We start from the raw sequence: 27,487 nt of genomic DNA, 5'->3' as shown, positions 1-27,487 counted from the left end.
GTCTCTGCCACCTTAGCTCCTTTCCCTCACCAAAACTGTTCCCTCAGCCTGCCCCAGAGCCTTCCAGAAACCTCCGAGGAGACGAAGTTTGCTTAGTGGCATTACCCAGGAATTCCCACCAGAGGTCGCCCTCCCACACAAGCCCAAGCAAACAGACCGGGCTTCGCCGCCTCTGCGGCGGTGACATTATTTTCTTTCTCTATTTTTATCTATTAAAAAGATTTCTTCACAGCCATAACTTAGATCCCTACACTAAAATGGAGCAACAGGAAGATATAATGGTGCGTTTCATTTATGAATGACCTATAATAAATTACTCTGAAGTGTCCCGAGTGCCAGAAGACAGAACGCTTTGTCTGCCCACGAACTGTATTTCACATACTTTAATTTAGCCGACACATAAAACTCATTTGACATTTTGCAGGTATTTGTGCAGGGTGGGGTGGGGGGACGACTGTGGGGCTGGGTGGGGAGTGGGGGCAGCGGGCAGAGGAAAGGATATTCGGTTCTTGTTGAGGGTTAAGGTATGCAGTCTGGGTAACCCTGGCAACACGAGGTCGTCCCCCAGCTGATTGTTGTCCAAGATGAGTTCCTCCAGGCTCCTGAATGCGCTCAGTCCTTCCAGTGACCTGCAATGACAAAGGCAACAGGAAAAATGATCCTGCACTAAATCAGGGAGGCCATTATGAGCCGAAATAAATATTTTAACCTTCCCTTTCAGGACTGGGAATAGTTTGGGCTTGGTGCCTGTCAGCAAAGTGAATGACAAGAATTAGTAGCAGGAGTCGGGGCGGGGGCGGCGGGGGAGAAGGGGCTGCTGGCACCCACCGCATCCTTCACGCATTGCCAACATGAAGGATGAGGGTCACTTAGTGAGTAGCCAGGATCCAAAACAAAGGGCTTCAGATACGGCCTGCAGGATAAATTTGTCAATGTCTTGTGCCTTCAGGCACCCAGCCTCGGCTGACCCTAACCTCCATTCCCAAGATAAATAACTCTGTCACAGTTCACCTTCATTCCCTGGACACAAATTCAAGTTGTCATCCATCATTCCTGCCCAGAAATATCATACCCTCTTACAATAATAAATATAACTTCAAGTATCATTTCTTAGCGGTTCTCCTCTGTACAGTCGTGGGGGAAATGGCAGGGAAGGCTTCCTTTCTCTGTGTTCACATCCTTTGACTTTTTTTTTTTTTTCCTGTCTTTTTTCTTTACTAATCACTTAATTTGCTTCTGCCCAGCGTCCCAGTGGCTGCCCCAAAGGCAAGGCATCTGCGGAATTACATAATCACTCCGGTCTGAGAGGGCTTTTTCTTTTATTATTTCTTTTTATTTGTTTTTGCTGCGGGTGGGGAGACAGGGGTTGGCGGATTGCTGCTTCAAAGCTCCTGGCCTGAAGTTACTGTTTTAATTTATGGAAAGTGGATTTCTCGCTTAATTTTTGAAAGAAGTGTAGAGTGCAACCCTGTAGATGTTGAGGCAGTAAATAAAAAGGCAACTGAAAGAATTAAGTACCCGACTCCAGGAAAAAAAAAAAAAAAAAACCAGAAAGGGAAAAATAGCCTTGCTTATACATGTCGCTAAAAGTTAACTTAATTTTATGGGCTCTCATGAGTGTTGGGGATGGAGGTGACACGGAGTAGTTGTGCACAAGTGCTTGCCTGGGCGCACACAGACATTAATTAAAGCAAGCCGGCCGGCAGAGGGGCTTACACAGAGACACAGACTCCCAGCTCGTTCACCTGCCAGACCCGGGAGATGTGCTGAGCCTGCACAGGCTGACAGCTGAGCTACGATGTGGACCGGAGGGAGACTCGTACGGGATGCCTGGCTATTCTATAAAATGACGAATCAGGGAGATGTCGTCCACACTATTTATTCATTTGCTGATAACACTTCCATTAGAGCCCCGTGTGCTTGTGTGTGCAATGTCTGCACATCTGCTGTGAGTGTGAACTTCAGCACCAGAGCTTTCCCAAGGCATCCATAGCTCCCTTGTGGGATCTCTGCCAAGAGGACTCCAAAATAGGGAGTCAATACTTGCGAGGTGTAAAATGTGTTGTAAGTAATTAAATCTGTAGATTCCACTGGGCCCAGAGCTCTGCCTGCATATTCCATTGCTGCCAGACCTCGAGATGATCCCACCCAGGACTCGACTCCCAGAGCATGCCTGCTCCTCTAACCAACACTGCCAGTCCCACCAAGGGAGGACACATTTTGGAGTAGGGGTCCAGAGGTCATCGTGTTTCATTTCCTCCTCCTTTCTCTTTTGCCTCTTGGTTCCTAGAGGCAAAACACAACTTATGAGGATAAATGCTTGAAGGGCTGGATATCCCATTTATCCTGATGTGATGATTACACATTGCATGCCTGTATCAAAATACCTCATGTGACCCATAAACATCTCTACCTGCTACGTACCCACAAAAAATACAAATAAAAAAAATTGTAAAACCCACAAAGTACGCACATCTAGGCAGGAAGGTTTGGGACTTTGCCTCTGCTCCTCCATTTCCTGTTGTGTGAATTCGGGCCTGTCAATAGCCCATCTGAACTCTACTGTTCTGTGTTCCTTCCAGCTCATAGGATCTTGTAGAGAATAAGTGAAGGATGGCTAACTGGTTAGTAGCATACGCTGGTTTTTTTTTTTTTTTTTTCTTTTCCTTCCTCCTTTTATTCACTGTTTTGTTTCCTGACGCCCTGACCCTGGGGGTGTGTTTGGAATGCAGTGGACAGGCCCATGAACAAACCCACAGAGGAGGCGTGCAGGAAGTCAGGCTCGTGCAGGGGACTTTCGGGCTCTTCTGAAGTCCTTCCACTAGGGATTAGGGAGTGATGTGCCTGAGTCCTTCTCAGGACTGGGCCTGTTTGCCACTAGGGCAGGTGAGGCCACTTCCCCTTAGGGAGCCTTACAGGTGGCTAATAAGACCTTCGTGCACAAACATCAGTTGGGCTCTGCTCAAAGGCAGCATCCAAATACACTGTTCCTAAGTTATGTTATGCAAATATTAGACTCTTCTGATGAGAATCAGCAAATAGTTGGCAACTGGCAAGCAAAAGAAAGCTCCTTTCCAAAAGTGCTCCAGGGAGGCATAAAGCAAAACGACACAGCATGAAGATGGGGAGAGCCCAGGAGCACCAAGGAAGTGCCCACCTCCATCCAGACAGCCTTTCTTCCCTTGCAGGGTGGGCTATGGGGCAGAACCCCACACCAGAGTGAAACCTCCCAGAAGAGCTGGAAAGATCAGTCTCAAATCCCCTGTCACCTGTCTGGTTTTGAGACTCTTTTTGCCATGTGATGTTATTAGCTGCTCAGTAAAAAGAGAACCATATTACATGGGTGACTGCTAATGAATAAATCCCTGTTTTCATGTTATCAGTGTGGTGTGCTCCTGGGGATTTAATCAGCTAGATCCAGAGCTGAGGGCCGGGGCACAGAAGTCAGGGGGCAGAGAGCATAGTGAATGGAGGTACTGGGGAGGACAGGTTTTGGGGGTCCCAGCTGGCACATGGATGACAATACACATACACCTGGAAGGAGGTATCTTTACCCTTTATGTTGATTTTTTTTTTTTTTACTGTTGTTTTCTAGGGAGAAATAGGATAAAATATATGTGTGTAGATCTTTGAGTTCATTCCCCTACATGCCAGATGCCTGCAAATATGTGCTGTTAAACAAAATGACAATTTGTCTGCTATCATCTTGTGTATGGACAGCAAAATGCACCCCAAAACCAGTTCCCCGGTGGAGACGCCGACTGTCAGTCCAGCATCACTCACCAGCTTCCTGGAGTAGTGCGATGTCTGAGGTATGGACTGGGGGCTGATAGGAGAGAGCAAGGTTCCACCCAGGACCTAGGCATAGCCAGCTGGAGGGAGATCATCCAGGCCTGGATTGTTCTGGAGACCTAATCAGCACCCCTGGAACTCCCTGCAGGCTGCCTGCCTCCCCCTCCACCAGCAGCAATGCAGCCAGGATCTCACGCACAGGTACCATCCTCTTACCTCCTTCCTTCATTCCCAGGGCTCTGCCTGGACTCCCCCAGGAGCTGCAGCAGCTGCTGGGAGCATCCCAGTGCCTTTTCCAAAGTCACATCAAAATGACAAAACATCACAACGCATTGGGCTCCAGTGGATTCAAACGGAGAGAACTTTTAAGTTTCCACTGTAATTAACCCTATCCTCGTTAAGATAATTATGATCAAGCTTCCTGTCAGAGTTAATATCCCAACATCATCGCCTGTGGCTCACACTCTGCCCTCATTAGCTTATCAAAACAGCAGCACTGAACGGGTGTGCAGCCCTGCCCAGCCCAGGCCAGTGGCTGGCATGGGGGGACCTCAGGTGGGGGCCAGGGGCCCCACAGAAGGGCCGCCCCTTGAGCCCCAGTCCCTTCTGCTCCTGGGTGGGCACAAATCAGTGACCTTCATCCTTTCCCTGCAAATGAGCCACTCACCAGAATGGAGGGGAAGAGCTAGGACCTGGGCCCGGGTAGGGCTGGCAGGCTTGGGCAGGAGCCTCTAATTTGTAGCCATTCCTCCCTGCCCCTTGCCCAGCCAAAAACCAGCTGGGACATTGTACCATAAAAACCACCAGAGGATGCTTCCAGAACCCCTGGATCAATCCTTGGATCTAGGCTATGCTAAGAATTCAATCTCTCCTCCCTCAGTTCCAGCCTATACTGGGGGTGACAGGGTTGCGCCAACATGAGATGGGCAGTGAACAGGGGGAACAGCTGACCACAGACCCTAAAACAAAAGTGTCTGTCTCTTTGGGACTATATTTGGCCCCAAATCCAGGAGCAAAGGCTAGGATGTTCTCAAACCAATCAAGAAAGCAAGATCTCCACAAAGGTCTTTACCCACTTCCTTGACTCTAAATATCCCTGCCCATATTTTTAACTGAGAAAATGGGGTGGCCATGGAAGTTCTAGAGGGCCTAACCTGGGTCTGATGTCTACCACCCTGGCTAGGTCCCCAGACCTGAAAGGGCCGGCTGCTGCCTGTTCTGTATGGATCTCTCTGATGATTTCTGCCTGCCCAGGCCCCTCTAAGAGGGAATCTCCATGCAGCCTCCATACTTCCAGAAAGCTGTTAAGTGTACAGTGAGGGCTCAGTACTGCCTCATTCACTGAGCACTGTTCAGCCACAACCTGGGAGTGTCTGAGAAAAAAAACAGCCAATAAACCCAAGCATGGGACAGAGAGCAGGACCAGCGCACTGGCCAGTGGCTAGGAGGGCAGCCTCTCGACTCGTATTCTTTCAGAGGCCAGAATGCCTCCTCATGGTTTCCCTGGGGCCACGTGGCTGAGATCAGGAAAGAGTAACATTCAGCAAGTCTGCACGGGTATACCAGTTCTCAATATTAAAATATTTAAATACCTCCTTCAGTAGGTAAATAATTGCAGCTCTGAGTGCCCTTCCTGTTATCCTGGCCACTCCTTGGCACCCCCAGACCTCTTCATAATCCAGAAACTAGGAAGCCAATGCCCACCACAGCCCAGGGGTACCATAGACCCTGCTCCAGCCAGCATCCATTCTAATTGGACAGTACAGTTGTTAAATTGTTTCAACATCACCCTTGAGAGCCTAAATAGTAACTTGTTCCTCTCCTGTACTCCCCCCACCACTCCAACTGCAGTGCCTGGCACACAGCAGCTCCTTGGGAAATGTCTGCAGATCAACTTCCCACAAAGGCATGGCAAAAGCCACAAGGACAGGACAAGTGACCAAAAGTCACCTGGTGGAAAATGAAGGGAGAAAACAGAATTGGTGAGGTATGATGTGACCACTCATATCCCACTAAATGGTCCAGTGGCAGCACAGACATTTTTATTTTTTTGAGACAGAGTCTCGCTCCGTCACCAGGCTGGAGTGCAATGGTGCAATCTTGCTCACTGCAACCTCCACCTCCTGGGTTCAAGTGATTCTCCTGCCTCAGCCTCCTGAGTAGCCGGCATTACAGGCATGCGTCACCAAGCCCGGCTAATTTTTGTAATTTTAGTAGAGATGGGGTTTCACCATGTTGGCCAGGATGGTCTCAATCTCTTGACCTCGTAATCTGCCCGCCTCGGCCTCCCAAAGTGCTGGGATTACAGGCGTGCGCCACCGCACCCAGCCAGCACAGGCATTTTTATACCTATACATTTTTATAATTCATTTACCTAGTCCTGTAAGAGACATTCTTTTTTCCATAAAACTCTTTTTATATGCTTAAATGTATGGATAAAGACATAGATATGTAACTCTATATATTACTATATATATTATACATGTTATATATTAGTATATATAGTATGTATAGTTGGCTGTGTATATTTTTTGGCCATTCAAGTCACATAGCCATATATGTATACACACACTCACACACACACACACAAATAATTACATAAATCAACTAATCCACACTGTAAGTGTATCAAGATGAATAGAAATGTCTTTAAGAAATAGAAGAAGGCCGGGCGCGGTGGCTCAAGCCTGTAATCCCAGCACTTTGGGAGGCCGAGACGGGCGGATCACGAGGTCAGGAGATCGAGACCATCCTGGCTAACACGGTGAAACCCCGTCTCTACTAAAAATACAAAAACTAGCTGGGCAAAGTGGCGGGCGCCTGTAGTCCCAGCTACTCGGGAGGCTGAGGCGAGAGAATGGCGTAAACCCAGGAGGCGGAGCTTGCAGTGAGCTGAGATCCGGCCACTGCACTCCAGCCTGGGCGACAGAGCGAGACTCCGTCTCAAAAAAAAAAAAAAAAAAGAAATAGAAGAACATGAAAAAGGTTCTGGCTATGTGAAACAGAGTGCACACTGACATCACAAGGGATTGCATCCAGCCTGGGCAACAGGTGTCTTACTAAAGACACCATTTCTAAAACATAAAAAATAGCCTGGCATGATGGTGTGAGCCTGTAGTCCCAACTATTCAGTAGGCTGAGGCAAGAGAATCGCTTGAGCCCAGGAGGTCCAGGCTACAGTGAGCTATGGTCATGTCACTGCACTCCAGCCTGGGTAACAGAGCGAGACTTCATTGCTAAATAATAACAATAAAAAAAGAGGCAGAGGGTTACATGACTTTGGGGTCAAAGTCAACCCCAAAGCTCTACTGAGACCCCAACATGATGAATAATCCCTGAACTGCAGAGAGTAAAATTCAACACTCGTCTGAGAGACCTGAATCCAAGACCAGTCAAAAAGCTTAAGTATTAACAGTTAACTAGGTCTGAACCCCCTGCACCATATCTAATAATACTAAGCAAACTTTCAAATATGATGCCTAAAGAATGAGTAATGAATAATTAGTAATGGAGAATAAGGAGCTAGAAGCTCTTGGAATTAATGTTACTTGAAAAAGGAGGTAAGAAGGTAGATTCTCCTATTTTGGACACATGAGGTTATATGACTACCTATATGAAATTCTGGTCAGATGATAACTCTCAGGAACCAGTATTTGCTTGCTGTAGGACAACATGAATAATGTATCTGATCATGTTATCCTTTTTACTTTTGCTACCAAGAAGCTCAGGGGTAAACTGTGACCCAGTTGTAAAAAGGTAATCCTTCATGATAACCATACCTGTTTTCTAACTTCATTTGTAAAGGCTTATACTTTTTTCACAGCTTTGGTATTTCATTTATCTATATATTGCTTTTTTATTTTATTGATTCTAATAAGCTAGCCTAAACCCTTTGTAGAATGAGGCAGGATATATATATATCAATAAAATAGAATATAGATTCTCAAACAGGCAGATTCTGCACATTAAGGAAAAGTTTTGCGAGACCAGTTGTTAATGGAGATACTCATGTAGGAATAAAGAAGATATATATTGTATTCAGAGTTCAAAATGGCTGGCCAGGCATGGTGGTTCATGCCTGTAATCCCAGCACTTTGGGAGGCCGAGGAGGGTGGATCACGAGGTCAAGAGATCCAGACCATCCTGGCCAACATGGTGAAACCTCGTCTCTACTAAAAATACAAAAATTAGCTGTGCGTGGTGGTGTGTGTCTGTAGTCCCAGCTATTCTGGAGGCTGAGGCAGGAGAATCACTTGAACCTAGGAGGCGGAGGTGACAGTGAGCTGAGATCGTGCCACTGTACTCCAGCCTGGCAAAAGAGCGAGACTCTGTCTCAAAAAAAAAAAAAAAAAAGGCTTTGAATAAGCTTCTCATAATATCTTTGTGACAGGAAGGCAAAAAGTAGGCTGGAAAATGACAATCTTAGGTAGAGTCATAACTGCTTCAAAAATGTACCTGAAGAATACTGATTAATGGCTCAAATTGCTCTATGGGTAGATTCTAGGGATTTTGACCCTGTTTTTTTGTTTTTTATTGTTTTTGTTTTTTTGCCAGTGACTTGGTTAAGGAGATGTTTATCACATTTATGGGGCACAGGACCCTAAAGAGATATTAAGAAAGATACAGTAGGACCCAAAATGATTCTGTTGGAATCAATCATTGTTTCAGTTCAATAAGATGAAATTTCACAATGTCTAATGTAAACTAAATAATAAAGTTCAACTTTCCAAAAATATTTACTGAAAAAAATTAAAAGGGAAATGAAAATTGGGAAAATATTTTCAACCCCTCTAACAGTCTAAGATTTAACACCCTCAACATGGAAAGAGCTTTTATAAATCATTAAGGAAAACATGAAGCTCTAATAGAAAAATGATCAAAAACCTTGGATGGAAAATTCACAAGGAAATTTGTCAATAATAAAAATATGGGAGAAATTTTCAGCTTTATTAGGAATCTAGAATATTCAAATAAAAATAGTTACATCCTTTTCTTAGGTTTTAACATAGTTTTGTCAAGCTTTTACTTCAAACAAATGCAAGACTAATGAGACAGTGAAATTGCTGGATGGCAATTTATATTAAATGTCTTAAAAATAATTACCTTTTCATCCACCAATTCCAATTCCAATACATTATTCAGTAAATATCAAAGATATATATAAGTTTATGTACAAGTATGTTCACTACAGCATTATTTACAATAACTACAAACCAGCCTAAATGCCCAAGGATTGAAGAATGATTAAATACAGCTCAATAGATCTGTATCATAGAATACTATGCAGGAATTAAAAATAATATTGTAGGCAGGTATCTAATGAGCCAGTACAATTTTCATGCTATACATTTAAGTACCGCAAATTAAGTCACAATGTAATATGGTACACACACTAAGATCTCATGCATGAAAATTAAAAGTCATCCATATGGTCCTCACAATTTTCCACACAAATTTTAATTTGTGCCAAGCTTTTCTGGGCATTTTCTTCCATGTTAATGGTTAAGAATCATCAAAGTCATCTTTCTTAGTGGTTCTAGTTTATAAACTGCTGTTAATATACAATCTTGTACATAGAGATGTTATAACAATTCTGTACACACATACACAAACACACTTAAATGTATATATATGTTTGTGTGTGTGTGTGTTTGTGTTACCTATCTATATCTCCCAGATACATACCATTAACCCTCAGGCAATGAGTTTATCAGTCATTTTTCAAATAGTTTTCTCTAGCTACTACATTTTCTATCATGAATATGCATTTTATAATCAGGAAAAACCACAGTTAATATTTCTTTTAAATAAAACAAGACAATTCCACATGCATAACATGTAGAAGCTTTAGAGAAAGAGCAGTGTCTGGGAAGAGGACTTAGTATGAATCGCCAGCGACCACCACAGAAGCAAATCTGATCCCAATCCACTCTACTGCTTTCCTAGTCCCTAAGTGCCTGTGCCTGGAGCTTTGTTTGAAATCTGGGTGCCAGATTCAAAGGGGGATTTGCATTCAGAAACACCACCCAAGGAGAACCACCAAGAGGTGAAGGGTGTAAGAAACAGTGATTGAGACAGTTAAGGTTGTTTAACCAGGATCAGAGAAATCTTAGTCATTTCAAAGTCCTAAGTCTACAGGGTTCCAGAATGCAGAATTAAAAACAAATAGAAAATTATATAAGCTGGGAAGAAATATCTTGAATCAATTTTTTGAAACTTGTCAAAATGGAGAAGCTGTTCACTAAAGGATGAGCTGCCCTGAGAGCCACTATACTTACTTGGACAGAGGCTAAAGTCATGGAGAATGTTTAGAGGGAATTTCTGCATAGAGATCAGATTCGATGACCTCTAATATTCTATGCAGATACTGTGGTTATCTGACTGGAGCTCCTTCCTTTGTAACCACAGTTTATAAGGGCTGTTAAGTCAGTTCTGCTCTGCCAAAGGGTCCCTTATGAGTCAGTCTGGTAGGAAGAGGGTAGCAGAGTTTCAGCACACTAAACTCTGTGCCTCATTCTTTTAGCTGGGACTGTGCAAGGCTTCTTTAATATTTTCCTAACTATGGGAAGGGTGTAACATGTGTCCATAATAAAAAGGCACATGTTAGCACCCTGACCTCTTACAGAATGTAACCTACATATTAGAACTACAGCCCTATCCGTGGAAAATATGCCCTATTATAGTCTTCTTATAGACTCACAGACTTTGAATCCTAGAGGAATTTTAGGCTCTTCCACTCTCCCCCCACTTCACAGAAGATGACTAATGTCCTGAGAGGTAAAGTGGCCTACCTGAAAACACACATGAGTCACCAAGCCACATTTAGAACCTGTGTACATAAAGTGCAGTGCTTCCCAACTATGTTAAACTACCTCTACGTACCTTCTCACTGTGGTCCAGAAATGGAATTTCACCATCGCAACATCCTTTACCCAAACATTATATGTAGCTTTGTAACCCATTCATTGTATGTCCTCAATTATAAATACAATGATGAACCTAAATGGTTTTCGAGTTAGTTTTCCTTTCACTCTGTACTCCATGGATCTTCCTAGAACAATCTCCCAAAGAGCTAGTTCTAAAATTTTTTTTCCTTTGAAGTATGCATTAGGTGGAACTGGGTTGAGATTTACCCACTAATGATCCCTTTGGGGTGCACCTCTATAGCTTATTAATTCATTCATTTATAAAAATGTATTGAGTGCCAACTCCATGCTTAGTACCTTGCTAGTCTCTGGAGCTACAAAGATGACTGTGCAATAGTCCCCTACTATTAAGTAGTAGGTATAGATGGGGAAGCAGTTACCAGATAATGCAGGGTAATAGATTGGGATGAGTAGTGCTACTCTGAGAAAGGGCTGGGGCTGGTGAAGGAGATGGGCTTGAGCTAAGTCTCAATGCAAATGAATTCTAATCTTTCGAGCATCTGCTGATACTTTATTCCCCATTTGGTGGTGAGGGAACATAAGGAAAAGAGATAACTTGATCCTGGCACTCAAGTAAGCTACAGTCCAGAAAGCTGATTTGCTACTAAAAAGCGTGGGGTGTGGTATTCACTTCCAGCATGACAGGAATTCAGTGAGCACGAGCATCTGGTGATACAAATGATGCACAAGTCATGGAATCTGCTCCCAATGCTCTTACCATCTATGAAGGAGAGAGAGACGCTGGGCTTGGAATAAGGGGACACCATACAGGACAGTGCATCAGTAAGTGGCATGGATACGAAGGGCTCTGGAAGTTGAGAGGAAAGCAATGAGGGCTGTAGTAAGCCCTTTCTGTTTTTGGCCCATCCGTCCTATGCTTGTACTGAAGGTATTATAGCAAGTCCCTAAGGACAGAGACAAGGACCAGGTATCTCTCCATGTACATACTAGATGAAGGGCAGCCTCCATACCTTGCTCCCATCATTCTCCCTCCTCAAAGCAAATCTTTCCTGTCTTTTTCCCACCCTGGTGACAGGGTTTGGCCTGGGCTTTGACTGTGTCTCTGAAATTATTTTGATTCACGGCTTGAGAATTTACAAAACCACACATGCACTCATGGAGCCTATGGCCTTGGGATCTTGTTTGTTTTTAAGAGTCTAAAGAGTGAGTTTGTTTGGCGGGTTCTATAAATGGGGGTTTTCTTTGCTAGGGAGATGTGAGAGAGTGGACACAGTGTACCGCAGCCACGGTATGTGTGCACCTCACCATGGGGCGGAATGCAGAGCCTGGTGGGGGAGGCGCCCACAGCCATTGGGCAAACATATGTTGGGCCAAGAACACTGCTCCTCAACCTCATGAACTGTTTGCTTGAAAGATAACAGTGTCTCTTCTACACAAGCCTTTCACCACCCTCCATAAAGGGAATTTTTAATTCAACAGATGGTGTCTACTCATTGCAAGCCAACCAGAAAAGGAGACATTTACACGGCTGGGTCTCAAGGCTCCAGGGACCCCAACGGCCCCTAATCAAATACTTGCCCAAAGACCAGCTCCCCATGGGCAGGGCCCCCCTGGAATGGACTCAGGCCAGGAAAGCCAGTAAAAACGTGCCAACTGTTGATTCTGTGAGGTCCCAATTGGCTGAAAAAGGTGAAAACATGTTTTCTGTCCCAGACTACAAGATAGCTTTATATCTCCAGCAGGAAAGAAGGCCCCAGGAGATATGGTGACCTCCAAAAGTGGCGTGCTTCTGGAACCATTTTCTTTCTTCCAAAATAGCTCTAGCCCTATGGTTCACAAAACCTCTCAAAGAATAATTTGGTGAGCTTTGCTTTCCAGATCCTCTCATGGCACGTCCTGAGCCCTGTGTACTTGCACCTAACAATGCTAGGGACAGAGAAGAGATCAACTGTTTCCAGTTGTGCAGCATGGAGAAAAAGAGTTTTTCCCAGCACTGAACCAAGGCTATTTCCTCTGTGTCTGCCTCTCTGGTTATCTGACTGCTGCTCATGGCAGCAGGAAGCCAGTACAGTGTTTTCACAGGGAACGTGTTGTTCGAATGAGGAATATCTTGTCAACTCAGTGAGGCCAAACACAAATGAGGTCGGTGAACACACAGCATAAGACCACTCCATTTAGAGGCATCAGCTCTGTTTTCAAGTCCTGCTTTTGTGGTCTAAGACTTTGGAAAAAATAACACTTGCAAAATGTAACTTTCTAATCTTTCAAAGTGGCAGAAAATCCCTGACCTGTCCAATTTGCAGATATCAGAACGGGGATCAGCCGAGATATAGTACATGAAGACAAACCTAGATCAATTGCTGTTTAGCTGAAAGATTGTTTTTGAAAAATAAATGTGGATATTTTCTTTTCAAAGGAAGAAATTAGTTGCCTCAGAAAAGGATGCAGGTCAGTGGCTAAACCTCCAAAAGAAATGCTGATATGTTTCAGAATCATCTGAATGCATGGGGAGATGGCAGCTCGGGAGAGCCTCTGTCTTAGGAACAACCAGGGAACCTGATCTGGGTCCTGCCTTGATTCGCATCTTGCTGCAGTATTTCAGCCAAACCCTCACCCCCGTGGGCCTCACTGTACTTTTTTGTAAACTAAGGAGGCTAGGCTAGATTATTTTGGAGGTCTCTTCATTTTTAAACATCCCATGCACTAAAGTGGGTTGCAAGATGAAAACTCAAAGTTTTATCATTGCCTTAATTGTTCCACCATTCAGTAAAAAGTTCAGCATGAGACTGGCAGACTATCCCTAACCCTCAGATGGCCAAAAAGATGGGGGTCAGAGAGCAGGGCATGTTTCAAGCCTCAAGTATGAAATCTGATTAATAAAAATGATCTGGGGAAGGGGAAAGTTAGGGGAGAAAAGAACTCCCACCTGCTTTTCTTCATCTTTCATAGCAACCCAAACTAGGAAGTGAGAGGCAAAACGTCACACGCTTAGAGGGCAAAAGATAAATGTTTGATGAATTGACCATCGGTTGTGAAGTGATGGGCTTTGTATGTGCATAATGGCTGAGCTGCTTTTCCAAGCCGATCGCCTGCCAAGATAAGAAGCCATAATGGATGGACCTTGAGATGCTCTGGACAGAGGCAGCTTCAATTTGACTGGTTTTAATAAAATTAATTCTTAAAAAAAAAAAAAAAAGAAGATGGCAGAAGGAAGAAGATAGTAATTTGAAGAGATCAGAAAGGCTGAGAATCATATATACAGAGAGTAGACATTAACCATTGGTTTTTCCATTCATCGCTCTAGTCAAGAAAGCATAAGAAGAAAGTTTGATCTTACTACCTCTATATGTCGTCAAAAAGTTTATAGGTGCCCAGCATTGTCCATTGTCCAGACAGAGATGCTTGTGACACAGAAATTAAACAGCCTTATTAAATAGAAAGGTACCCTAACAACCACAGACTGGATCCTTCATTCATTTATTTATTCCTCTTACAGCAAATATTTATTGAGCATTCCCCAGCCAGGCCCAGGATGAATAAAATAGGTTTTCTCCCATCCCACGTGGAGCTGGTGGAGCAATGAGGCCTGGTGGGGAAGGCTTTCCTTGCAAAGTAAGGAAGATTATTCTGGTCTAAGGACTCCTACCATGCTAGGTGCTCTCTGCCAGGCAGCCAGATCTGCACACCCCTGCACTCTGGGCCCTGAGGCTAATTGCCCATTTCTCCCTGATTTGGTGGTATTTACTCCCTGATACGGTGCCTTGGCCCTATATTTGTGTTTGCCTTCACATAGTTGACAAGATCAAGATAGTCTCCATTAGAACAACATGATGCTTGTGAAAACATCATAAGGCCAAGAGCAGCAATCAGACAACTAGAGAGGCAGATGGAAGAAAAGAGATGTAGTTGCGCCCTAGGAAAAATTCTAGCTGTGCCCGTGAGTCAGTCACTGGTGGACCTTTGTTTCTTCCATATACAAAATGCAGGGTTAGAACAGGTGACTGGCTCCATCTTTTGACTAACTTTTATTTGAGGCCTTCTATGACTCAGATACTCTGTCAGGCACTAGGAGTACAATCCTGTCCTCCAAAAGCCCCAAATCTCATGAAACAAGGGCACAAACAGATGACCATTAATTCAATGAGGTTTCAGTGCTTCTTGTGCTGCCAAGTGACCTCAAAAGGTCTCTAAGATCTCTTCTAATATCCAAATATCTTAAGATTAGTATCCTCATCTCCACTTTTCTTTGACTTTTAAGATAACGTCTAGAATTACAAAGAAGTTTGGTTATTCATGCACTGAAATGGTCACCTTCCAGAATATCATGCATTTTTTCCAGCGTCAGGAGGACACTTTTCCTTTCTGCTTAGGAAAAAGCCTATGCAAAGTGCAACGTTGAAAAAATGTCTTCCCCCTGCTCCCACCTCTGCAGGTATACATTTTTCCATAACTGCAAAAGGAAAGTCACTCATTACTAAACAGCTCAGCAAGGCTCACACTATTGGAGAATATAAAGTTTTATGAGCAGGTCTCTCCTTCTCTCTCTGGGTGTAAGTGAGAAAGTGAGTGAGAGAAAAAGCCGGAGAGGCCTGGCTCAGGAGTCCAGGGTGAATTATAGACTGCCGCTCAAGATTCACAGCTCTTCGTGGTAGGAGGTTAATATTCTCACATGTCATTAGGTCTGCTGGCTCTCCTGATGGTTCACTGAAGCAGGCAGCAAATTATTTCCTCATGCTGCAGAGGACAGCAGACTTCAAAGCAAGGAAACTCAGGTCAGGACAGGCCTCTTGGTGGATTAATGAGTTAGGATCACCATGGGTTGTCTGTAGGTAAGAATGGGCCTGAAGCTTTTGACAAAGCTAACTTTTTGATCAGTCTTGACCTGGCTTTCAAGCCAGACCTCCAGATTTTATTCCTATCACCTTCTAAGGATCTGCCAAGACCTGCAGGAAGATTGAGTAGTGTGTCTGGTCATTTTATCTTCACTTGAAATGCCCCCACCTGCTCACTACTGACGTACATCACAACTACAGGTCAAGGTAGAGCTTAAACCCCATTTCTTACAGGAGACTTCTCTGTCTGTCCCAAACCAACTGACCATGCCTGGACTGAATACTCAAAGGACTTCTATTTGCACACTTTCTCTACCACTGGTCCATGAATTTGGTCTATTGTCCAACTGTCCCAGATATCTTACTCTTGTCTCCTTGACAATTAAATAAGCTCTGTGACCATGGGCACAATGGGTTATATCTCTTTGCATCCTCCTAGCAGGCCCAAATCCCAATCCTGCCTCTTTTCCAGAAGAAAAGTCCAAGAAGACAGCCAGAAATGTTTCTAATACAGGCTCATCAAAAAATGTATGTGAAGGCAGCTCTAAAAATCTCACTTCTAAAGATAACACTAACTGAGGGCAAGTTGAAGGAAGAGTGATGAAAAGTGTAAGACACTCATAGGAAGGCATGGAAAAAGGCAAGGTTGACATTCCTCAGGCGCAGAATTGCTCAGTAAGCACATTCAGTGCAAATGTCCACCATAGTCGATATTCTGTTCTTTTCAGTTCCAGGTTTTCTGAACAGCAGTGGGGCTCTCACTGGGGTCTTCAGCACCATCTGGGAGGTTGCCACAGTGAGGGGATTGAGAGCTGCCAGGGAAACCTGGAGGAGACTCTGCTCACAGGCCCTTTCCAGGCCCCACACACAGGGCCCCCTGAGTGGGCAGCTTGGGCAGGAGTCAGTGGCTGTGGATGCCCAAATGTCCTCACCTTAGAGTGAGGGGCCTGCACTGGGGTTGAAGGAATAAAAAGAACTAACATCAGGCAGCCACCCATTTCCAACCTGGAGGTTCAAATGGAAGCTTGGGAAAGTGCTTGGCAAACCAGAAAGCACTCAAGAAATGTAAGTGAAGGTGCTTCCTGTTCCAGGCCTGTCTTCTTCCTCTGCCAGACTTAGAAACGTTCTTTTTTGTTTTCCGCTCTTCCCTCCCTATCATTTTCCATAGACCCACTCTCTTTCTTCTAAAATACCTTTACCTGCTCTTATGTAACATGTTTTCCTTAACATGCATAAGGAAACCAAATAAAAACCACATGTACATATCCATGTACCAAGTATCCACACACATATAGTACAGACAGCTGAGAGAGGCAGGGCAGGCGACCCCCATCCGGTCCAGCCTGGGTCAGACCCCACCTCAGGCAAAGTTACTGAGCAGCCCTTCCTCAGCTCACCTTGTGTTTGATGCAGCATCCAGGAAAGCACTACCCAGGGGTCAGCTGGCTGAACTTACTACATGAACAGAGCCCTCCCCTATCTGGGCTCAGATTCCTCCAGAGTGGAATCAAGGGGAGTGACCACATGAGACTGTGTAAAAGGGTGGCTCCTGGACCACCTGCACCAGAATCTCCTGAGACTTATAAAAAATTTAGGAGCCCATGCCCAGGCCTGACTTACATATCAGGTTCTTTGTGTGTGGATATCCGTGAGCTAATTCCCCAACTCATATCTATGTCTACTGCAGTATAAGAACCACAGGGGTCCTCAACTCAAATACGTCTTCAGGGTCCAGTCAGGTGATACACTGGATTTCAATGAATCCAAGGCGCACCAATTATAGACACAACATTATTTTATGTACTAGGAAAAAAAAAACACTGTCAATAAAGAATGACCCAAAGTTTTCCTATTATATTCTGCTTGTTACTTTGCCAGAAAATATGACTCAAGGTCATTATTTCAATAATAAATATATTCTTTATAATGTCAAGTTTATGCTCTTTCTGTTAACACAATAGTTTTGTCTTTCAATGCCAAATCACGATGAGTTCGTAAATGACATGTGAAGTACCAAAAATCTGCATAAGTCAACTGCAGCAAAAATAATAAGAACCACCATGACCCAATTCAAGTGTGCCCTGATAACAGCAGCTCCATCACAGCCGCCTCCTGGTCAGTGACAATCTCAAGAAGCCATCAATTTTAAGATGGATTCAGGTATGCTAACATGGGAAAGAAATGTACATCTCAGAAATGCTGAAATACGACGAATGCACATAAGACAATAAGCAGTGCCGAGGGCTGAAGGAATCAGAGAGCACACACTCTACTGCGTGACAGCCATATGAGCATCTGTGCTGTCCACAAACACCACAGTGAGCTGTACCTGGCCCAAGGGTAAGATGATCATAAAATTTGCTGTCTAAATTGGGATACTTCCTAGAGTAAAGGGGACACTTACTGATTATGCCAGGAAAATGGCATAAACTCAAACTGTCCTGGGCAAACTGTGATGAAAGTTACCCTACCTATTTGCCAGCAAACAGTAACCCCTTGGTAACATGATCACCACAGCTGATCAATCTGAACATTTAGAATCTGTAACATTATGCATTGATGGAAGCTTCTTTTCACTTTATGTCTTAAAAATCTCCAGGGCCAGGCACGTTGGCTTACTCACACCTGTAATCCCAGCACTTTGGGAGGCCAAGATAGGTGGATCACGAGGTCAAGAGATCGAGACCAACCTGGCCAACATGGTGAAACCCCGTCTCTACTAAAAATACAAAAATTAGCTGGGCATGGTGGCGCGCACCTGTAGTCCCAGGTACTCGGGAGGCTGAGGCAGGAGAATCGCTTGAACCTGGGAGGCGGGGGTTGCAGTGAGCCAAGATTAAACCACTGCACTCCAACCTGGTGACAGAGTGAGACTCCATCTCAAAAACAAACAAAGAAAACCAAAACAAAAAACGAAAAACAAAAAAAACAAACCTCCAGAAGCCTGACATCTTTATGCCTTGTAGAGTTCCCTTAAGTGTCCTCAACTACCTTGCAATTACCCAAACTACCACTTCCTAATACAACATGTCTGTGCATTTTCCCAAGACCACTGCAAAATCCCCTAGAGATCCCTACAGTCATTTGAAGGGATTAGATCAGTGGTTCTCAAGTGGGGGCTATGTTGTCCCCCAAGGGACATTTGGCAACACCTGAAGACATTTTTTATTGTCATGACTGGGTGGTGCTACTAGCATTTAGTGAACAGAGGCCAGGGATGACGCTAAACATCCTACAATATGCAGGACAGGCCCTGACTACAAACATTATCAGTCCCAAAGTGTCACTGGTGTCACGGTTAAGAAACCCTGGATTAGATCGAGATTAAGACTTTTGCTCTGTCTACTGTTAGGCAAACCGCTCTGCTTCCTTTGAGTTCTGACAACTGTCCTGGAAAGCTGTCTTCCACAGCTGCCAAGGGTTACAGCGAAATCTGGGAAGGAGCCTCCACAGTGATGGAAGAGATGGCACAGATGTCAGTCTCCACGAGGAAACTAATAGAACTTTCTCAGTTTCATGGGAGCAGACAAGATTGACAGACTGCATGACTTTGCCCTTCTCCAACGTCACTAGAAAAGAAAGTGACAGCAAACATATCAGGCAAGTTGAAGCTGCAGCTCTCATTAGTGCTCGGGGACCCTGAACTTTCACAGATGTGTTTGCACATCTGCCCTGGAACCCACAGCAGCCCAGGAAAATACCCCATGCCGAATGGGCTTGTTCCAGGCTTAAGAAAAGTCCCCTCGGACATTTCAGATCTGCCCCAACACAGCTGCCTGAGTGTAGGAAGGCACTTTCATCACTGTTGATGGGCTACTTTCTCCATGGGAAGTAGCAAGTGGGCTGGAAGTACTACAGGAAGACACCTCCCCACATAGACACCTTTAGAGAATGGAGACTCCTGAAGGTAATGAGAGACCTTGGACAGAAAACAAGGGGACTGATTCAGGACCAAGGACAGAACATGAAGTGTAGAGGTCTCAAATCCAGGCCAGAAACATCTCCTGTGAAATTAGTTTCCTTGGGCTACTGTTGCAAAGTGGGTGGCTTAGAACAAGATATATTTGTCTCACATTCCTAGAGTGGAGAAAGCTGAAATCAAGGTATCAGTAGGGTCACGCTGCCTCTGAAGGCACTAGGGGAGGGTCTGTTCCAGACTTCTCTCCTAGCTTCTGGTGGCGTGCAGCCTACCTCCAGCCTTTGCGTGGCATCTGCCCCAGCCTAACTCCAGCCTTCGTGTGGCTTCCACCCCAGCCTAACTCTGGCCTTTGCACGGCATCTGCTCCAGCCTAACTGTGGATTTACGGGGCGTTCACCCAACACGTGTGCATCTCTTCACATGGCATTCTTTTTACAAGGACACCAGTTGCATTGAAATAGGGGCCTACCCTGCTCCAATATGAGCTCTTCTTAACTGGTGATATCCACAACAATCCTATTTCCATGTAAGGTCACCTTCTGAGGTACTGGGGTTTAGGGTTTCAAAGTATGAATTTGGGAGAGGATCACAATTCAGCCCATAGACAATTTCTAAGTTACTACTATTCTTATAAGAAATGCCAAAGTTCTCATCCAGGCCTAAGGAAGTACTTTCATGAGGAGGCAACATCCCAAGCAGCTATGTGAGCCAGGTATTACGAACTGCGAACCCTAAGCACTGATGCGGCTGTCAAATCCAACCTCCTTAAATCCATTTATTTTTATTCTCTTTTCCTAAGACCTGGCTTCTGATTCCTAGTGCAAGATGACCATCATTCAGACTATAAAAGTACAGCACACTATTTATCTAAAGTTCACACTTGAATCCATCTTCATTCTCTGAAACACAGTCACGAACCTAGAGGTAAGTGAATAATGCCTGGCATGAAGTCAGTGTTCAATAAAGGTGTGTTCCTTTTTCCTACAGCTCTCAGTCCCAATGATGATGTCACAAAATCAGGATGTTACAGAAGGTCATAAGCATTGAGTCAGAAAACTCGGTTAAAGCAGTATTTCAAGATCCTAGTCCCGATTCTTGGCCAACACAGAGAAAAAGGAGATAAGCAATGGTTATTATGTTGACACTAAAGGAAAACAGATTAAAAACTAACACAAAACCACCTACCAAAATAAATAAACCAAAGCTAAAAAAAAAAAAAAAAAAAAAAAAAAAAAAAAAAAAATCAGAGTATTTGGGCCACCTGGTGTACGGGCAATGAGTAATATACCTTTTTGAGACTGTTTTACCTTTTTAAAGCTATTTTCTCAATAGCCTTAAAAGAATAACCATCATGAGTCAGAAATCAACATCATCAAAGGAAAAAAGTCAACACATATTTAAATAGAACTTCCATTGCAGTTGCTTTTATCTGAAGTATTAGACAACTGCTGCACTTAAATTGTTTATAATTCTTATGGAGAGACAAGATGTCGACATGTAGAAATTAAACAATACAAGATTCAAAGAGTAACTCAAGATAACAATAGAACTGTCACAAAGCAATATATGATTATATGCCACATAAACAATATAGAAAATAAGTGCTACAAGAACTCAGAGGGAGTGATTACTTTAGGCTGGAAGTCCAAGAATGACAATTTCAAAGAAGTAGATTCTGAGATGAGACTTGAAAATCATAAAAGTATATTTTGTATAATCTCCTTAAGAAAACAGAGGAGTTGGTAATGGAAGTTCCAGAAAGATTTTATTCTAAAGTAGCTAATATTATTTAATGATTAAAGACAGTCAATGAAGCTTTAGAAGGAGCCTAAGTTGTTGAACAAAGAGGTTCAATGGCTTGAGCTCAGATCCTTCAGTCAAAGTGGCATCATGTTAAGTGGATACCTCATTATTAAGTGATACCAGCACAGTGGCATGTTCAGATTGATAGCTGATGGTATGGCAGGCTTCTTCTAAGATGACTCCCAGTGATCCCCTGCTTCTGGTAGTCACAGCCCTGTAACCCCTTCCACTTGAGTGTGAGCTGGACCTCTTGACTTGCTTCTAATGAACAGAATCCTGCAGAAGTGATGGATATCACTGCTAAGATAAGATTACAAAAAGACTGACTCCTGTCTTTCTGGATCTCTCCTTCTCTCTCCTTTGTTCATTGCCAAGTCATGAGCTGTCCTATGGAGAGTTCCATGTGGCAAGGAGCTGAGGTAGGTCTCCAACCAACACCCAGCAAGAAAGTGAGACCTCAGTCCAGCACCCATGAGGAACCGAATCCCACCCGCAATCATGTGAATGAGCTTGGAAAGGGACCCTCCCTGGGAAGGCTTGACAGGACTGCAGCCCTGTTCCATGCCTTAACCACAGGCTTGTGAGAGACCTTGGGTTCAGCTGCATCCAAACTCTTGGCCCACAGAAGCTGTCTGATAAATAATGTTTGTTGTTATACGCTGCTAAATTGGGGGGCAATTTGATACTTAGCAATAGATAACTAATACACCTGGCAAAGTGCCGGGGCATCTACTTCTTCAATCTTCCAACCAAGTCCCTCTCTGGCTTCATGATAAATGGATTTCAAACTTAACTAACTGAGGTCAGAAGATACAAGAGAGACTGTACATCAGATTTTGAATGGCAGGTGCTTTGCAGTTACATATATGATTCTGAAGAGACATAAACTAAACGTCAGGAGGTCTGGGCCTAAAACCTTCTCTGGTAGCCTTTCCTAGAGGGAGTGGATATTTAGATGCTACAGCCAGGAGGCTAGCCTTCTAATAGCTGGCCACTCTAGGTCACGCCTCTCATGAAGACGAAGTGCCACGCCACAGAGGGCTGAGCCACACTCACTGATCCAGAGCCAGTGGGTCTCAATTCTACCATACAGGCTTCCTTCTAGATTGTTCCTGCAGCCTATCTCCTAAAGCCTAAGCTTTAGAAGGAGCCTAAGTTGTTGAATGAAGAGGTTCGATGGCTTGAGCTCAGATCCTTCGGTCAAAGTGGCAACATGTTAAAGCATTTTTGAGTTCTCCAAGCTGAACTGCTATTTTGTTTCATGATGTTTCTGATGGTGTCAACTTTGGCCTCTGGAAGAGATGGGAGGAACCAGCACTATCTGCAGGGACTCTGTCCTTTTGGTGTGTATATGCACATATGGTGTTGAGCTGGAGTTTCTAGAAACAGATTGAGGATGTGAGAGCAAGTCATTTATTTGGGAAGTGATCACACAAAACACCAGAAAGTGAAAAAGAGAAAGATGTCAATGAAGGATATAGTATGAGGTGGGTTACTGCTAAGGGCAGCTGGGTTTAACCCTGTAAGGTCAGGAATCAGCCAACTTTTTACGTAAATAGCCAGACAGTAAATATATTAGGATTTGTGGGTCCTGTGATCTCTGTTAAAACTACTCAGCTCCACGTGGAAGCAGTCATAGACAATATGTAAATGAATAGGCTTAACAATGTTACCACACATATATATAATTACATATTTTTAATATATATATTTAAAACAGAAACAGTAGACCGTATTGGGCTGACCAGCAGCTGACCACCAACTTCTCCTCTAGAATGGTATGGGATGTAATATGGATCACTTCTCAGTGATACCTCAGTTAGGGATGAGGGAGCTGCAATATTAACCAACCTCCTACCATCAGTCATTGGTTGAGGCCTGAGAAGTTTCGAGCAGCCAGAGAATAGAGTTACAGGTGTCTGTAGCTGGAAGCCATCCGACTGGCAATGCACAAGAATGGTGATTGCCAAAGGAATATGGGCAGAGCACCAGTGGGGTCTGCAGACAGCCCTTGTCCCAGCCTAATCCATTCTGAAAGAGAAAGAGAATAGGGTGGTGACAGAGAGAAACACAGAGGCCTTCTAAGACGGGTAGTGTGGCTTGTCAACTCCGCTCTTCCTCGCCCTTCCCCGCTACCTCCCTCTGTCCCTGCCCTCCTGGATTTTTAAGGAACTGCCATAGTGATGAACCCAGTAGGTAGAGCTTTCTTTTAATACATTTTATCTGTTGCCCCAGGTATGCCCCAACTGCAGCTCAACCACAGCTCAATCAACCAAAGGCCCTCACTTTCTTTGTATATCCAGAGACCCTTTTATCCTGAAAGAGCACTCTTCTGTGGGTGGGGTGGTGGTTATTGTTGTTTTAATTTGAAATTAAAATGTCATTTTGCTGATTGGGAAAAGATTGGGAAAATCAAAGAAGGGATTGTGCAGCTACCAAGTCTACTATCACAAGCCCCACCCCATCCTCACTGAAGGGGAGAAAAATGACCCTTCTTCTTTTCTACTCCCAGTTAAAGTCAAAGCAAAAAAACAAAATTAAATCATCTTATTATGTAATTGGGACTAGGCCTGGGGCTGCAGCAGTAAAGAAGGGATTAAGGACAGCGCCACCTGGGCAGCCATTCTCCTGGGTCCCATTACCTCCCCCCTCACTCCTTTTTATAGCCAACAGATTAAAATGCGAGCCTAGCAATCTTTGATCTTTCACTTGCTGACACAAATCCTTTAAGCTTCCAACATTTTCTGCTGAGGTAATTAGTACTAATTAAAAGGTTTCCAACAGTCTTTGCTCCCTTTTTTTCCTATGTGTCTCCCCCTTCTCCCCCCTCCCGCAAAGAAATCGCTTTTACAAGTACCTTCCATCTCTGAAGCACAGGCATCCCTCACTTTCTCCTTTATCTGACTTGGCCAGATCAAGTAGATTAGTGACTCCATTATTCCGAATACAAAGCCAGACAACAGGTTTTTACTATCGCTCCTGACCTGTTGAGACTGCGTGGGCTTATATCCCGAAACAAGTGCCTCAGCTTGTATGAAAAGACAGCCCAATTATGCAGGAAAAGACACTATGCAGTGTCTTCTGGTGCCCAAGGAAGGCCACCACTGAATGATGAGGGGTTGAACTCAGTGTCTGTCACACGCACATACATGCACAGGTGTGCATGCACACACTGCCTCTTCGTGAACTGACCAGTTATACAACTCATATCCCAGCCTGCTTTGTTCCCATGCTTTATATTTGTTTGGAGGGTTACAGGGGTTGGGGGAAGAGCCAGAGGGACTATGTAGTTAAAGGATAATGCCAGAAATTAAAGAACCATCTTATTAAAGTTTATAAAAGACTTGGAGGAAAGCACACCCCCTGCCCCATAAACACACACACACACACACACACACCACACACACAGCCACGGATTCAAATTCACAATAAAATGAACAAGTGCAGTGGGGTCCCACTGGCTCTTCACCATGGGAGTGGGACATGAAAGCCCTCGTGCTGTATCTGGGCTGTGAGCTCTGTCCTGGAACAAGAGTATAGCCCTGACAGGGGCTTCTGAGATGCACCATGGCCTGCAGCTATGACTGATGACAAAGTGCAGCGGCTGAAAACTCTGGTTGGAAGATACTGGTCCATCCAGGAGAGGAACCCAGTGCAGTCCAAGGGCTTGAGCAACCAGTAAACAGAAGCCTAGTGTGGACAGCAGGCCTTTACTTGACTGTCCTCCAGGAACCAGCTTTGGGCAAGGCTGCTGCTCCTCTCCAAGCCATTCTGACAACCTGGCAACCCTGAACTGCACCCAGACCCTGCCCCTATCCCTAGAGTGTGACAGTCCTCCCACATAGGCCCTAGAGTTCTATGACCAGCCTCACTCCCTCCTCCTCCTCCTATCCTGGCCTTTGGGAAGGGAGCAAAGGGAAGGATACTATCCAGCATGGCTTGCCCTCACCTCTGGGCTCCTCCTTCCATCCTGTGCAATTCGGAGACACAGGAAGTCAGGGATGTGCCTATGCATCTCCCCTCAGAGTAAAGATCTTGGCCCTGTGTTTTGCTCCACCTGCCCAAAGCTGATCCCTGGAGGACAGAGCTGGAACAAAATATTCACTCTTTAAGATGCCACTGCTCCACAGGGGAAGGGCACATGGTGTTAAAATCTCAATCACACAGAGTCCCTTTCCTACACAATGATAACTGAGGCTCAGAGGAGTTAATCTTAAGGAAATGATAATGGCTACTTTCATGAGCACTTAAGATTTGCACACAACCCTCGCATGCAGCCCTCACCTGCCTCGTCTACTGACCCTGAGAGGCAGGTGAGACCCGCTCCACCAGTCACATGGAGGAACTGAGGACAGAGGAGGTGGCCCACTTGCTCAAGGTCACACATTGGCTCACGACAATGGCTCCATGGCCCTGTAGACCATTCCAGAGGTAGGAGAGATGAGATGGCCACATTCCCACACCCCTCATCCTGGAATTCGGCATTTTTGGGGGATTGGAAGTGGCCCCTCTCCTCATTCTGCAGGGTGGACTACACCAGTGGCTGCAGCCAGCATACCCCTTTCCTGACTGGCTGCTGGGGTCTTTTGTGATAAATGGATGAAAATCCTCCTGCAGAGCCCCTGGGCTTAGACATTAGTCACTTAAATGAGCTTTGATGAAGCTCCCAGGATTAGTGTGGGATGCCTCTAAAAAACAAATCCACTCCCTACCCTATCCTCCTAAAAAAAAGTTAACACTGAAAAGTAATGGATTTAATGATCTAGAAAATCTAGACGCTGGAAACTCCAAGGGAGATCATATTAAATTAGACCAGTACAAACAAGCCAAACTCAATTTATCCTCTTGTGGTTACAGATTTTATCTACTAAACCAGGTTTTCAGGGCTAGTCTGTTTTCAATGAATAGAATTTTTGAATGTCAAGTCCCAGGATTCCTAGTGGAAGATAATTTACCCTCAGGTTCTCCATTCAGCCAGGGTTGGCCATGCTTGGATCTCTGCAGAGGGCCTGAGACACAGGCCAGTCCTCCTCCGGTTCCTGTGGCCAGGCCACCTGTTGAGGGCTAGCCACAGGCAGGATTCAGAGGTGGCAGAGGTCAGGATTCAGGGAGAAAGAGGAATTCTTTCCTTGGCTCCTTCCTGAGAGAGTAAGGAGGCATGAGGGGGGGTGGGAGGGTAAAGAAGCTGCAGAGAATGTCCTGGAATGGATGCTGCCTATTCTTAAAAATACGGATATAGGCTGGGCACGGTGGCTCATGCCTGTAATCCCAGCACTTTAGGAGGCTGAGATAGGCGGATCACGAGGCCAGGAGATCAAGACCATCCTGGTTAACATGGTGAAACCCTGTCTCTACTAAAAATACAAAAAATTAGCCGGGCATTGTGGTGAGCACCTGTAGTCCCAGCTACTCAGAAGGCTGAGGCAGAAGAATTGCTTGAATCCGTGATGTGGAGGTTGCAGTGAGTTGAGATTGCACCATTGCACTCCAGCCTGGGTGACAGAGTGAGACGCTGTCTCAAAAAAACAAAACAAAAAAAAGGATATAAATTAGATTAAGAGTACCCTAAACACCATCATGGGCCTGGCACTTAGGGAAATGCCTCAGGGTACAGTGGAATCTCTAGACCAAAAGTGACACGAAGCCATTTTAAGTCCTCCTTCATCCCGGGATGGTAAGGCCACCAGCTTGCCTCTCAATGCAATGGTGAGGAAGCCTTTGACTGCCCACCCTTGCTCTCCAAGGCCATTTTCTAGGCCTGTTGTGCGGGAAAAGGTGGCCACCTTCACAGGGAGGGGTGCTATGCTGATTTGGGGAGCTGCTGAGACGTAATTATAACAGAGAGAAGGTGGGTGGGGGGAGGGAAGGAAATTACCTTTGAAAATTATGAAAAATACCTTGACGACATCTCTTTGAGGCTCACATTTAGCTCTCGCAAAAGATTTCTGCCAAAGGGTGAGTTCTGACAGAGGGAAGATGAAATGAGGGGCTGGGGGAGGAGGCAGTGACGGGGGTTGCTCGGCAAAGAGGCAGCCGTCTGTCAGGACTGATGACTCGGCAGCTGAAGTCAGACTGGGATATTTACCCAACCATTTCAGGGAGCGGCTCAGGAGGAGAAGAAACCTGGAGAGCAACCAGTCTGGCCAAGATGGCCACAGAGATATACATAAAAGCTGGTCAGGCCCTCAGAACACTGGGAGGCTCCCCCCAGGCTCTGATGATACATGGGAGAGAATTAGGTTTGGAAGGTAATG

At 44.7% G+C, this 27,487-nt stretch overlaps 1 protein-coding gene and 1 long non-coding RNA gene across 6 annotated transcripts in view; both read right to left on the bottom strand.

Annotated features, from left to right (window-relative positions):
- The window catches only part of LRMDA (leucine rich melanocyte differentiation associated), a 1,134,568-nt gene that overhangs the window by 521,292 nt on the left and 585,789 nt on the right, over window positions 1-27,487 (bottom strand). For all 5 annotated transcript variants that reach the window (XM_033209743.1, XM_033209745.1, XM_033209746.1 and 2 more), the window contains exon 3: window positions 503-629. In XM_033209743.1, coding sequence (XP_033065634.1) covers window positions 503-629 — 127 coding nt within the window. The remainder of the gene's footprint in view (window positions 1-502; window positions 630-27,487) is intronic.
- Window positions 21,224-26,451, bottom strand: LOC117082761. Its single transcript, XR_004436766.1, has 3 exons — window positions 26,189-26,451; window positions 23,085-23,264; window positions 21,224-22,612 (listed from the first exon to the last, which is right to left on the bottom strand). It is a non-coding gene; the product is annotated as an uncharacterized LOC117082761 (long non-coding RNA).

Source organism: Trachypithecus francoisi, unplaced genomic scaffold (assembly GCF_009764315.1).
Source record: "Trachypithecus francoisi isolate TF-2019V2 unplaced genomic scaffold, Tfra_2.0 Lachesis_group9, whole genome shotgun sequence".
NCBI classification, from domain to species: domain Eukaryota; kingdom Metazoa; phylum Chordata; class Mammalia; order Primates; family Cercopithecidae; genus Trachypithecus; species Trachypithecus francoisi.
The sequence above is the reverse complement of the archived record's forward strand: the minus strand, read 5'-3'. Positions and strand labels throughout refer to the sequence as shown.